Source organism: Anolis sagrei, chromosome 3 (genome assembly GCF_037176765.1).
Source record: "Anolis sagrei isolate rAnoSag1 chromosome 3, rAnoSag1.mat, whole genome shotgun sequence".
NCBI lineage: Eukaryota > Metazoa > Chordata > Lepidosauria > Squamata > Dactyloidae > Anolis > Anolis sagrei.
Window position 1 is genome coordinate 169933511 of NC_090023.1, and position 13036 is coordinate 169946546.

Sequence of the window (13036 nt, forward strand, 5' to 3'; positions counted from 1 at the left end):
TAACACTTCATTTGTAATACAGTTCACTCTTTCAAATGATACAACTTATAGCAACTGTTAGTGAAATGTAGCACTTTGCTGAGCAATGTTTCCTGAGGTGAATAGCTTTCTAATTTGATCTGTCCTTGATCAAACTACTGATCTCTAGTCTTCTCTCGACTAGCGATCTTAACTAGCCTTCCCTGACTAAAGAAACTATCTAGGTTTCTCCCTCCCGCCTTCCTAGGCTGAAAAACCTACTGCTATTCCCTCTCACTGCTCTTCCACTAAACTACTATCTCCAACGGCTGACTGAAACGACCTCCTAACTGGAACTGCTCACTCCGAGCTCCAAACACTAACTCCTCACTCCTCGGAACCTAAAACCTAACTCATGACTGTTCACTCCTCTGAACCTAAACCCTCACTGAACATAAACTGTCGTTTTTCAAACTCTCCCCTCTAAGCTCCTCCCACTTCTCTCTCTACTGCATCGTCTCCATGGCAATGCACTCCTCTGACTTAGGCCGCTCCAGCATTACTGCAGCCAATCTAAACACCAATACAGTTAAAGTCATACAATTTATAATCAACTTCTGTACAGGCTCTCTAGAGACAGACCACCCAAAAGGTGACCCATTACTGGAGGTGCTCCGAGAGATGCACTCACTAATTTTCTGAAAAAAATGTACCTGGTAAAGACAATTATTAGCATTAGCAACATTAGCATAGTTATCCTCACTAATGATTTGTTTGCATGTTACCCTAGGAATTCAGGTACAATATACTCACGAGAACTTCCTGTGTACTACATCCGCGATCGCATCTCCTTCTGTGAACCGGCATGAGCACTAAGATCTTCCGGGGAGGCCCTCCTCTCAGTCCCACTACCCTCTCAAGCGTGGTTGGTGGGGACGAGAGAGAGGGCCTTCTCAGTGGTAGCCCCCCACCTGTGGAACACCCAAGGGAAATAAGACAGGCCCCATCCCTCCCCTCCTTTTGTAAGAGCTTGAAGACCTGGTTAGAAAATGACCACTTCTAACTCAGCCCCACACATTGTCGAATACGGCCTTCTTCTTCCTACCAATTACCCAGATTCTTTCCTCTAATCGGCCACAGAATGAACAGCCACAGACCCATACCTAATATTATTGTTGCCTGCCATAGCATTGCACTTAATTCCCGGGCCCCCTAGAATTTTTGGGCTTGCACAAATCTTGGCCCGGCCTTTTAAATTTTTTAATTGCCTTGAACAGGCAGGATTCTTTTAATATATGTGTGTTATGGCGACAATTTTTATGCTTATATTTTGTTTTGTTAATCTTATAGTTATGTTGTTTTTTACTTTGTATGTTTTGTGATGTTACCTGGGAACCGCTCTGAGTCCCCTCGGGGAGATGGAGCGGTATATAAATAAAGTTTTATTATTTTATTATTATTATTATTTTCCCCATCCCATTGTAGTCAGTTTGTTTATGCTGTTGTTATTCCTCTTTCTCCATTACATTATGTAATTCATTATTTATTTATTTATTTTATTTTATTTACATCACTTATATCCCGCCCATATCAGCCCGCAGGCGACTCAGGACGGTCTACATATCGGCACAATTCGATGCCATCAATACAATACAAAAGCAAAAACAATTAAGTGCATTTAGACAAAAAAGACAGTGCAATAACAATTTAGAAAGAGCTATATCCTCTCATTATGAGTATTATCATAACTTGGGGACTGCCTGTATAAGACTTATTCCAATAACTTAATTCTTCTGAAATGGATTCTGGTTTGGGTATAGAAGGCCTGTCATGTAGACCTGCAAGTGAGAAGAAATGTGTGAAGAGAGCCTATAAATCCATCTGTTGATTATCTTCATTTTGATCATCAACTTCTATTTTCATGGCAGGAAACTTTAGAGATGTTTCCCTAATTAATGCATATCATGGAGTCTGATAAAACCACAGAAACATTTTTACTCTGGTATTTATTTAAGGCTGTTTTGCTTGTATCGGGCCATATGTTTTCCCCTTTTTACTGCATGCTTCTGAAGCTGTATCTGCACAAACTCAAATGAGCAAGCTCTTTTTATGTGCTCAAATGTGGATGTGCTAAAATGTGCAAAAACTAGACCTTCATAATCTGCACTGCACAGTGGATCTCATTCATACAGGCAGCTCTCTAAGGTACTGTCAAGTAACACAACCTGCATGTCAACTAATATAGCTGGTATACAATATCAGCATGGCACCAGGAATAATATCAATCGCTAAATATTTAAGCTGCTGTATGTTTGTGAAAATCCAGTAGGAAGGCAAGAGTGTATTAATGCTTGTTCTTAATCTATGAAACTGGAAAAGGACAAAGACATGCCAGGCTCATTAAATGCTAGATGTGGTTTGATTTAATTGATAAAACAGATTTGTGTGAATGTGTACTTAAAAATCATTAAGAAGTTGTTAGTGTTTAATTGTAGCTATTCTTTAGTTTTTTGTCATCTTTGAGGTAAATGCACCTATCTAAACAACTTCAGTCTAATGCTCTAATGTTAATTTTGCTAATGTTAATACCAAATTAGTATCAGGACTGTGTGAGAGAGCTGCCTGGCTACTATTTAAATTGGCTTCGAACAGATTGGGTTTTGAATTAGCTAATGAAAAATATAATCAAAGTCACTCACACCACCTGCAAAGAGAATCTATTTATTTATTAACAATATACCTTGAATTTTTACTAAAATGGTACTCAAAGCCATTAATAATAAACTATATATAAAATAAGAAAGCTATAATCAAAATATTGAAACTGACTTCTAAGCATATCCAAACATTGCTTGGAAAAATAGTTCTCAACACAAAACACAGGTGTCCAAATGTACCAGACACTAGATTGAGAACTGTTCACGTTGCCAGGGCTCTACTTTATTCAGAGGCAGAGATGAACCAAACAAAAACCCAGTTTGTATAAAATAATTCAATTAAAACAGCACTTACTTCCTGGATATTTTAATAGTCAAAAATATAAAACATAAACATAGCACTCAGCCACAGAATAAACAAAAACAGCAAACACTGTTGCAGATTCAAGATAACTACATAATCAAAGGTCAAGTCCACTGATCAAACGCCAAGAATTCAATAAACAAAGACCAGGGATCAAGATTCTACTGTAGTCAACAGCCAGTCCAAAGATTCAAGGTTCAGGATTCTAAGAGTTCAGGAGACAGGCCAGGATACCAAAAATCCAGAGACCTGGGGGAAAACCAGCAGCATCCACCACCAAAATACGACAAATACTTTTGTCCCAAAGAACATTTCCAAGGCTTGCTCCTTATATCCAACACTGAGCTGCAACTATCTCTAGCATACCTCCACCCTTAATTGCTTTCATCCATGAACTCTTACTTACAGATTACTCAACCAATTGGAAATTACATTAACCCTTCCATCACAAACTGCTAGGCCTTCCACCACCAACCACCATCAACTGCAGAACATGATACATAACACCAACTAAGGATCTCACCACATTGATTTGCCAGCCTTCGTGGTGAATAAGGGGGCAGCAGGGCAATCAAGGCACCCCATGCCATCACATGTGGGAAAGTGACGCCACACAGCATTCCCCCATAGTAGTCCCATTGTTCCTAATGGAACATAAGAAGGTTTTTGTGTTGGCAGTGCAGCATTGTACAATGCTGCCACCCCAGCTGAGTCACAGAGCCCTGTCGGAAGAGAAGCAGTGATGGGTGATGTGGGGCTCTGTGGCTCTTCTGGGGCAGAAGTGTCATAGGATGCTGAAAATTCCTCATGTGATGAGGTCATAAATGAAAGCCAACTAACAAAAGCTAGCAAATTTCTGTTAGTTCAGTGGGGCTTCTTTCCCAGCCCTTTTTTGCTGCAGCCATCTGAATATCTGCTACATACTGTTTCACCAAATTATAAAGATGGGCTCTAGCGGGAGAGTGAATTATCTCCCCATACATAAAATGTTCAACTCACTGAGGTAGTTTGATAAGCAGAAGGAAATAATTGGATCATTGCCATTAATCTGAGTTGCAGTAATGGAATAGTGTGAATTTTAGCAACCCTCCATACAATAAAAGTAACATATACAATGTGATTTAATACACTGCACGTTCCAATCCAGACGGCAATATCTGTGACACCAAAGAGATAAAATACCCATTTATGGGTTTGGCCTCTTTCTTTCCCCCATTTTTATACATTAAACGAATCTCTTCCTTGGTCAGCAATTTCATTCTGTAGGGACTGGCATAACCTTTAAAATTAATATCGCTTCAGTGATCAAACTCTTCTCTTTTATTCTATGAAAATTACAAAACCTAGTGCAATGGAACTGGCAGGCAGAGAACCTCTTCAACTATTTCAAATGATTAATGGCAAATCGTACAGCCAAGATCTTCATGAAGGAATACTACAATATGTCAGCACTGTCATTGTATTTTGAACACACTCCAGAGAAAGCTTTACAGGCATACATGAAAAGATTGTCTTTTTTAATTGACATACACTAGCAAACACATAGGAAAAGGCAGGGGCTCCTCTAAACATAATAATTCTGCCTTACTGGAGCTTTGTTGAAAATCAAATTTCTTTTTCTGAATCAGGGCAATATTTAACAGCAATTTAGTTGTCTGAGAGAATGCTAAAAAAACCTTTTACTGATGTTTGTGTTAAATTCTGTTTTAATTTTTGTATATTTGTATTTTAAAAATGCTTTTATGTCAAGCCGCTTTGAGTCCCCTTTGGGGAGATAAAGCGGGGAATAATAATAATAATAATAATAATAATAATAATTTTATTTATTTATTTATTTATTTATTTACTGCATTTGTTGACCGCCGTTCTCAGCCCTAGGGCGACTCATGGCGGTGTACAACATATAAAAACAGTTTACAATAAGGGAATGTCACAACAATAATATCAACATAACTATCAGCAATACAATTACACTAAATCATCCGCGCCATCTCATCGTAGAATCATAAACCAATCTCGTTATCCATATTCCGTTCCAGTCATCATTGCCAATTGTTGTAGCACTTAGTCAAACGCCTTCTCAAATAACCATGTCTTTAGTCTTTTGCGGAATGTCATAAGGGAGGGCACCTGTCTGATGTCTACAGGGAGGGCGTTCCACAGCCGGGGGGCCACCACCGAGAAGGCCCTATCCCTCATCCCCTCCAGGCGTGCCTGTGAGGCAGGCGGGATCGAGAGAAGGGCCTCCCCAGACGATCTCAAGGTCCTCGTGGGCTCATAGGCCGAGATGCGGTCAGAAAGGTATTTTGGGCTGGAACCGTTTAGGGCTTTGTAGGCCAACACCAGCACCTTAAATTGGGCCCGGTAGCAGATCGGCAGCCAGTGGAGCTGGAACAACAAGGGCGTTGTGTGCTCCCTGCGTCCCGCTCCTGTTAGTAACATGGCTGCCACGCGCTGGACTAGCTGAAGCTTCCGGGCCATCTTCAAGGGCAGCCCCACGTAGAGAGCATTGCAGTAGTCAAGGCAGGATGTGACCAGAGCGTGTACTACCGTGGCCAAGTCAGACTTCCCGAGGTACGAGCGCAGCTGGCGCACGAGCCTGAGCAAATGCTCCCCTGGTCACCGCTGAAACCTGGGGATCCAGGCTCAACGATGAATCCAGGATCACACCCAAGCTGCGAACCTGCGCCATATAATAATAATAATATCAAAGTTAAAGGCTATTTGGGGGAGGGATAAGGTCAGACTTCATTTGTGATTTCAGGTATGCAGGAATTTGACCTTGGGTAGCAATCAGCCCCTATGGCAATGGTTCTCAACCTGTGGATCTCCAGATGTTTTGGCCTTCAACTCCCAGAAATCCTAACAGCTGGTAAACTGGCTGGGATTTCTGGAAGTTGTAGGCCAAAACAACCCAGACACTCACAGGTTGAGAACCACTGGCCTATAAGGAGATAGGGCAGAATATAAGTAAAGTTTTATCATTTATTATAATTTTGTTGAAGCTTGATGGTTGTTCAATAGCATATGTTCAAATTACCTGTGCAAGAGCAAAAAAATGCCACTTTTTCAACAAAACTATGTTGAGCAATATGTTGAACACTACAAGGGGGAAATTATACAATTAACATGGTGTGTGAGGAGAGGCGTTTCTTCTTTGTTGATGGTTTATTTCCATGAATACATGATTTCTTTTTTAAAATAGGAAGCAGATTATCATAATCCTTACTGCATATTCCATATTTCTGAAATATTCAACAGCACACCTGTGTAGTTTATCAAACCTTCTAACAACCCAAAAACAGTGAGAAAGTCACAGAAAAAAAATCCATAACTACTAAAAGCATCCCAAGAGTTGTTTTTACATTGTAGCCACATTATTTTAGATTTCTCAACAGAAATTTTAAAGATAGAAAATACAATTCGCTGGGTTGTTTCCAGAAATGTGATTGATTAGTATGGTATCAGTCAATAATATGGCATTTGTTTATTTGGTTTTTTTTTATTTTCAATAGAAACAGAAAATAAATATAAGAATTCATAATAATAATAATAATAATAAACCTTTATTTGTACCCCGCTACCATCTCCCAAAGGACTCGGTGCGGCTTACAAGAGGCCGAGCCCAAATACAATAGTAAAAACAACAGCAACAACAAACAGCAAAATAACTCAAAAAACAAAGCAATTACATTGACAACACACAATGACACAATTAAAATCAATGGCAGGGCCAAATGTAATAAAATTAAAAGTCCCTATCTTAGGGACAAAAATACAATTCATTGTATTTTTGTCCCTAAGATAATTGCAGACAAGAATTCATTGCATTTTTAGTCACGTTGGTTACATTCTCTCACAAGCTTAAGGATGTGACAAAAATAGTTCTATTCACAAAATACACAAAATATTTGTTTTTCCATGCCTTAAATGTACAGGTTGTTTCAAGATCTCAAAATGAAAATTGCTCGCTTTAGTCATAAGAATTTTCTAATACATGCAGTCACCAAGTAATGAACATGATAGGTTCTGTAGATTTGTACTTAAGTTGAAATTGCATATTTCAAGTGTATTTCCAGCCAATATGTGCGTGTGTTAGAGGTGTGCATTTTTCTCATTGGTCCTCATAAGTCATATCAAATTTGTTAAATTCTTACTTACGAGGTGATATCCGACATGCAAGCGTGGCCCATGCCAAAAACTTAAGAATCAAAACTTACACAATACTTTTTTGTTTGCATTTTGTAAATCTTGGAAACCTCCTAAAGTCAGTTTAATTTTCAGTGCAAGGAAGCAAAGCAAAGCCAAAAAGGCTGCTTTTCCTCTTTAAATTAATGGCCTCTCACCAATAAGAGAGGAAAAGCTGGGAGAAGGCAGAGTTTTCTAGGAAAGAAAACACAGAACTCTGGAAAATTTAGTTTGGGAAGGCAAGGAGCCCGATGCCAAAGAATGTAATAGGCCCTGCCCTAGACTACATTTCCCAGAATTCTGCTTGCATCAATCAGGAGAGGGGAGAGATTTGTCCCTCCATAACCATCCAGAGTTCCAAGGAACAGTTGAATCTGCAAAGAGGAGGACTGACAGGATGGGAAGAAATTTCTAAATGGATGGCCACTGAGGGACTCTTCCAACTCAATAGGGGAAGCATATTAATAAGTTTAGAGGCTGGATGGCCATCTTTCAGGAGAGCTTTGATGGTGGCCTTCTGCCTGGAAGAAGGGAGTTGGACTAGATAGCTTTTGGGGGTCCCCTCGAACTCTAGGATTCTATGAAAATGTAGAATTGGTTTCTATTGGTTTCTATTGGTTAATATGAAAGACATTCAATGAGACAGCTGTTGTGGCTTTCTAAAAATGTGTTTTTGTCAAAACTTCTTTTAAAAATTCCTAAAATCAGTAGATGTATTAAGATTTCTGAAATTTTGGGGGAATGGCCACCTCTTATCTTGTGTCATTGTAAAGAAAATTCAAGAAGATGACTCTTGTAGTTTTTTAAAATGTTGCTTATAAAAACTTTGAAATTTTCCCCCAAATCCTTGGATAGGTGAAACATTCTAAAACTTGATGGGCCAACAGTGGTAAATGTGATGTACCATTGTAGCAAGTTTCACCCAAATAGCTGTAAAAATGAGGGAGAACGGAGCCCCTGAAGTTTCCCCAATTATAGTAATTACGTGTAATTACTATAACAAACAAGTAACACATTTTTGTCACTCCCATTATAGTAATGAAATTTTCACTAACTATACTTTGGAAACACTTTAGAAATGAAACACCAGCACCCCTAATTTTGTAATGACTTTTGAAACATTTTTTATCGATCACACATGCCGTGTGTATGTATATACACACACACACATGCATGCTTTGGACAACATAGGGAAGGGTGAACACCTCTTGGTGTTTGCTTTGCTGTCTGTGTTCCTGTTCAGAAGATTTCACCTCATTTTCTGTTCCTGTGAAAATTGGATTTTGAAAAAATTGGCTTGTTGTGCAAACAAGGATTGGGGATAAAGTTTCAGTGGAGACCCCTTTTCCCCATGATAATTCTTTCAGGAGTGAATTTCCCTTCCTAGGGATAAATTTATCTCACTTCCTGTGGTTTCATCCCCGTTTTGAACTATGAGTCATATGTACGTGCGTCAGATGTTTGTAACTTGGGGAATGCCTGTATATGCCTCCCAGAAAGCAATGAGATAAGTTGGCTAACAGGGTACGGGGTTACAGCCTGTGCTGGACGGGGTCACACTCCCTCTGAAAGCTCGGGTACGCAGTCTGGGAGTTCTCCTGGATTCATCGCTGAGCCTGGAACCCCAGGTCTCAGCGGTGGTCAGGGGAGCATTCACACAATTAAAACTTGTGCGCCTGCTGCGTCCGTACCTTGGGAGGGCTGACTTGGCCACGGTAGTACACGCTTTGGTTACATCCCGCTTAGACTACTGCAACGCTCTCTACGTGGGGTTGCCTTTGAAGACTGTCCAGAAGCTGCAGCAAGTCCAACGCACGGCAGCCAGATTACTAACGGGGGCTGGGTACAGGGAGCACACCACTCCACTGTTACGCCAGCTCCACTGGCTACCAAATAGCTTCCGAGCACAATTCAAAGTGCTGGTGTTGACCCTAAACGACTCCGGCCCTGTTTACCTCTCCGAACGTATTCTCCCCTACGAACCATCAAGATTATTAAGATCATCTGAAGAGGTCCTGCTCTCCGTCCCACTGGCCTCGCAAGCGCACCTGGTGGGGACGAGGGACAGGGCCTTCTCGGTGGTGGCCCCGCGACTCTGGAACTCTCTCCCTCTGGAGGCCAGAACCGCCCCATCCATCCTAACATTTAGGAAACGGGTGAAGACGTGGCTGTGGAGTCAGGCCTTCGATGAATGAGACAATACCATACGACCCTGGATGGAAGTTGATGTAGATCCATCTTAATAGGACGACTGACCACTGTAGTTTTATATAGAGTGTTTTTAAAGTTGTTTTTGTAATTGTGATATATGATATTTTAATGAGTGTATATGTTTTTTATGGCTGGAAACCGGGCTGAGTCCCTCAATGAGGTTGAGAAGCTCGGTATAGAAAACTGTGAAATAAATAAATAAATAAATAAATAAATAATATATCTAATTTGACTTAAGCATGATTGACTTGGTTTGAAGATTTTAATTCCTTCTTCTAAAGAATTCTTTATTCATTTACTTCCCAAAATTCTATAGAGCCTTTCACGTTAATTTCACTGAGTGGGAAGGAGGATGAAAATTAACATAATACAATGATTACTGGGAGCAACAGAATGAACACATTTCAATTTTGGGGAAGCTATAATCTTGCAGAGCTACAATGAAAAAATACCACTAAGTGTCATAAACATTTGAAATTATTTTAAAAACAGCATAAATAATTTGTAGAATAAAAAAGATTCTACAAGTTAACAAAGGCTCATTCATTGATCATAGCGAAGAATGGAAGAGCATTCCACTGGTTTTTCCCCAATGTTAATTAAAATAAAAGATAGTGTAAAAGGTAATATATATCAGTCCATGTATGTTGGTCTGAGCTGATTCCACATCCATCTTCTTTTCTCTTTATTGATCAATAGTTACAAGACCAATGACTTACTAACCTCACTATTTTAATTAAGAATTTGCCAAAGCACAGACTTAAATCTTTCAGAGGAGGAAGCTTGAGAACTGAGTAGAGGAGATGTACGGTTAATTTGTCAATCTTTAGCATCTACTCACTGTGGTCAGATGTTGCAGCAAGTATGAGACATCAATCATATCTGCCAGAATAAGGAGTCTTGTAACAGCAGCCAGAAGTGTACGTGCTACTTGGACAACTGCCTCCCTTTTAGGAACATAACAGGGATCATCTGTGAAAGTTTTTGCTGATATCTTTAAAGCTTCACCTGCAAAAATAATATACAATGAATGCCGCAGTTCATTTTTCCATGGGTAAATTCATAATGCAATTCTGCTGATACAATATTGTACTAGTTGATTCGTATGGTACTGCTACGAATGTCATTTTAATATTTTCAGTTAATGGCTTAGTGTTGAATTTGCTAGTTAACATTATTATTATTATTATTATTATTTTATTAAATTTTATTTGCACCCCGCTAGCATCTCCCGAAGGACTCGATGCGGCTTACAAAGGTCAAGGCCTCAACACAACAACAGCATAACAAATACAACTCAAAGCAAATCAAAACATAAAGCAATAACAACAAAACATTACACCATAACACAGTAAAAACTAGGGCCGGGCCAAGTAATGGGTACAGATTAAAACATCAAGTAAACAACATTGTACCTGAGGGAATTCAAGGGAACATGTGAGCTTCTGACCTCTAATGGGTCATTTAAACATGTAAATTTCCATGATAGGCAATTACGAAATCATTGACATAAATGCAAATCTATAAAGTAACAACATGGAAATAACATAGCTACAGTTAATTAGACCTCACTACCTCTGAGGATGCTTGCCATAGATGCAGGTGAAACGTCAGGAGAGAATGCCTCTAGAACATGGCCATATAGCCTTAAAAAACCTACAACAACCCAACATAGCTACTCTTTTGTAGTAAGGATGTAATGACATAATATTAGTGTTACTTTGGGGATGTGACAAATAACAACAATTACATTTATTTGTAATTTTAAAATCTCCTACTTAGAACCAAAAGGATAAACATGGGGTCCACCAAGGAGGAGAGAAGGGCCTTGGCCCTGCTTACACACATCAACATCCTATAAAAGGACTAATAAAATGGGTATGATTAGCTCAGAGGCCTCATCTCACCCCAAAATGGATTTGTACTCCATGCTAAAGTCACTCAACGTTGTGACAAAATTAAATGGTACATAAGTATCCACCTGGACTGACCTTGAAGGAGCTGGGGGTGGTGACGGCTGACAGGGAGCTCTGGCATGGACTGGTCCATGAGGTCACGAAGAGTCGGAGACGACTGAACGAATGAACAACACCAATGTATCCACCAAAAAATGTATCAGAAAACCTAAATAATTCCAAAGTCATCCAATAAATGAAGAAGGTGAGTGACATTTCTAAGCAATTCCTGGGTTGGAGAAGGAAACCTAGCTTGTAGGGATGCAGACTCTAACCTGGCTTCACTTCACACATACAGCTGCCACCTGGCATCAACCAACTGGGTAGTTTTTCTGACTCCACCAAAGTCTGAAAAACCACATGAACTTTTGGAAAGGAGAAGGAAGCCAAAGCCAGACATCCTCCAGTACAATCTGCAACACTATTCTTCAAAAGCTAAGACAATGAAAAAGTAAAAAGCTGCACAACATGTTGCCTCCTTTTAAAATGCAAAATTTATCTAAACTCTTTTGGGTTGCCCTTACAATGAGTTATATAAGTGCTTTTTGAAAATAACACAGGGATACCACCACTATTTATCTGGCAGGAGAGACCTTGGTGCCTTCTGTAATGAAATTATTGGTTTACTTGTTGAGTTCTTGAATCAGCATTTTTATGTTGATGCTGATTTGTACATAATATCATAGTACAAATTAAAACATTAAAACAACATAAAACACAACAAGCACTAAAAACCTGTTTTCACTGAGAAAATTTATCTTCATCTTCTGCTTCCAGGCCTATTTGATATCTATACAGTCAATCAGGTGATTCCATCTATATAGTCATCTCTTTGGTTGCTTGACAAATGTGTTTGAATTTTGTGAGCACAACAGTTAATTAATTGCAATCAGGCTGGATCTACACTTGCCTATATCCCAGGATCTCATCTCAGATTATTTACTTATCCCAGATTATCTGGCAGCATATATATATACCAAAGCAGTATATATATAATCAAAAGCAGATAATCTGGGATCCGTTCCTGGGATATAGAGCAGTGAAATCCAGCCTCAGTCACTTCCCTTCTTCATTTCTTGATCCTAGGTCAATTTTTCCTATAATGTTTGATTCTGCTTAGTTTCCTGCTTTTGTATTCCAATATCCTATTATTAACAATAAGTCCTGTTTTAGTGTGTAGTAGTGGTTCAAACACTGGACCTCGACTCTGGAAAGCAGAATTTGAATCCATGGACACTGTCACCAACTTGGGCAAGTCACAAACTCTCAATCTCAGGGGAAAGTGAAGACAACACACACACTCCCAACAGATCTTGCCAAGAAACCCCTGTGATGGTGTCATCGAGAAATTGACCCCCATCCTCTAATAATATATCTAATTTTTTTTTACTGACTCCTGCAAACAGAACTTGGCTGAGTTTCAGACAGACCGCCCCAGCCCAGCTCCAAACATTCATGGAAGGATTTATCTAATCATTTACCAAGCCTAAAATTGTTTTGTCAGGAAACTACTCAGACCTGAGGTAATGCCCATCCAAAGAAGACAATGGTCCCACACCTCTTATAGAGGTTTATTTTGACAAAATATTTCAGAGCTCCTGTGTCTAGATTTAGGATTATGCTTTCTTACTAAACAAAGGGGGGGGGAGACGTATGTACATACAAAAACTGTATATGTATACACAAAAAATGGGGTGCAACCA

General features: G+C 39.4%; 1 protein-coding gene across 1 annotated transcript in view; it reads right to left on the reverse strand.

The window, feature by feature from the left end:
- Positions 1 to 13036, reverse strand: part of CTNNA3 (catenin alpha 3) — a 1221152-nt gene that overhangs the window by 1127515 nt on the left and 80601 nt on the right. The window contains exon 4 of the mRNA XM_060768919.2: positions 10220 to 10386. Within this exon, the coding sequence (XP_060624902.2) occupies positions 10220 to 10386 (167 nt within the window). The remainder of the gene's footprint in view (positions 1 to 10219; positions 10387 to 13036) is intronic.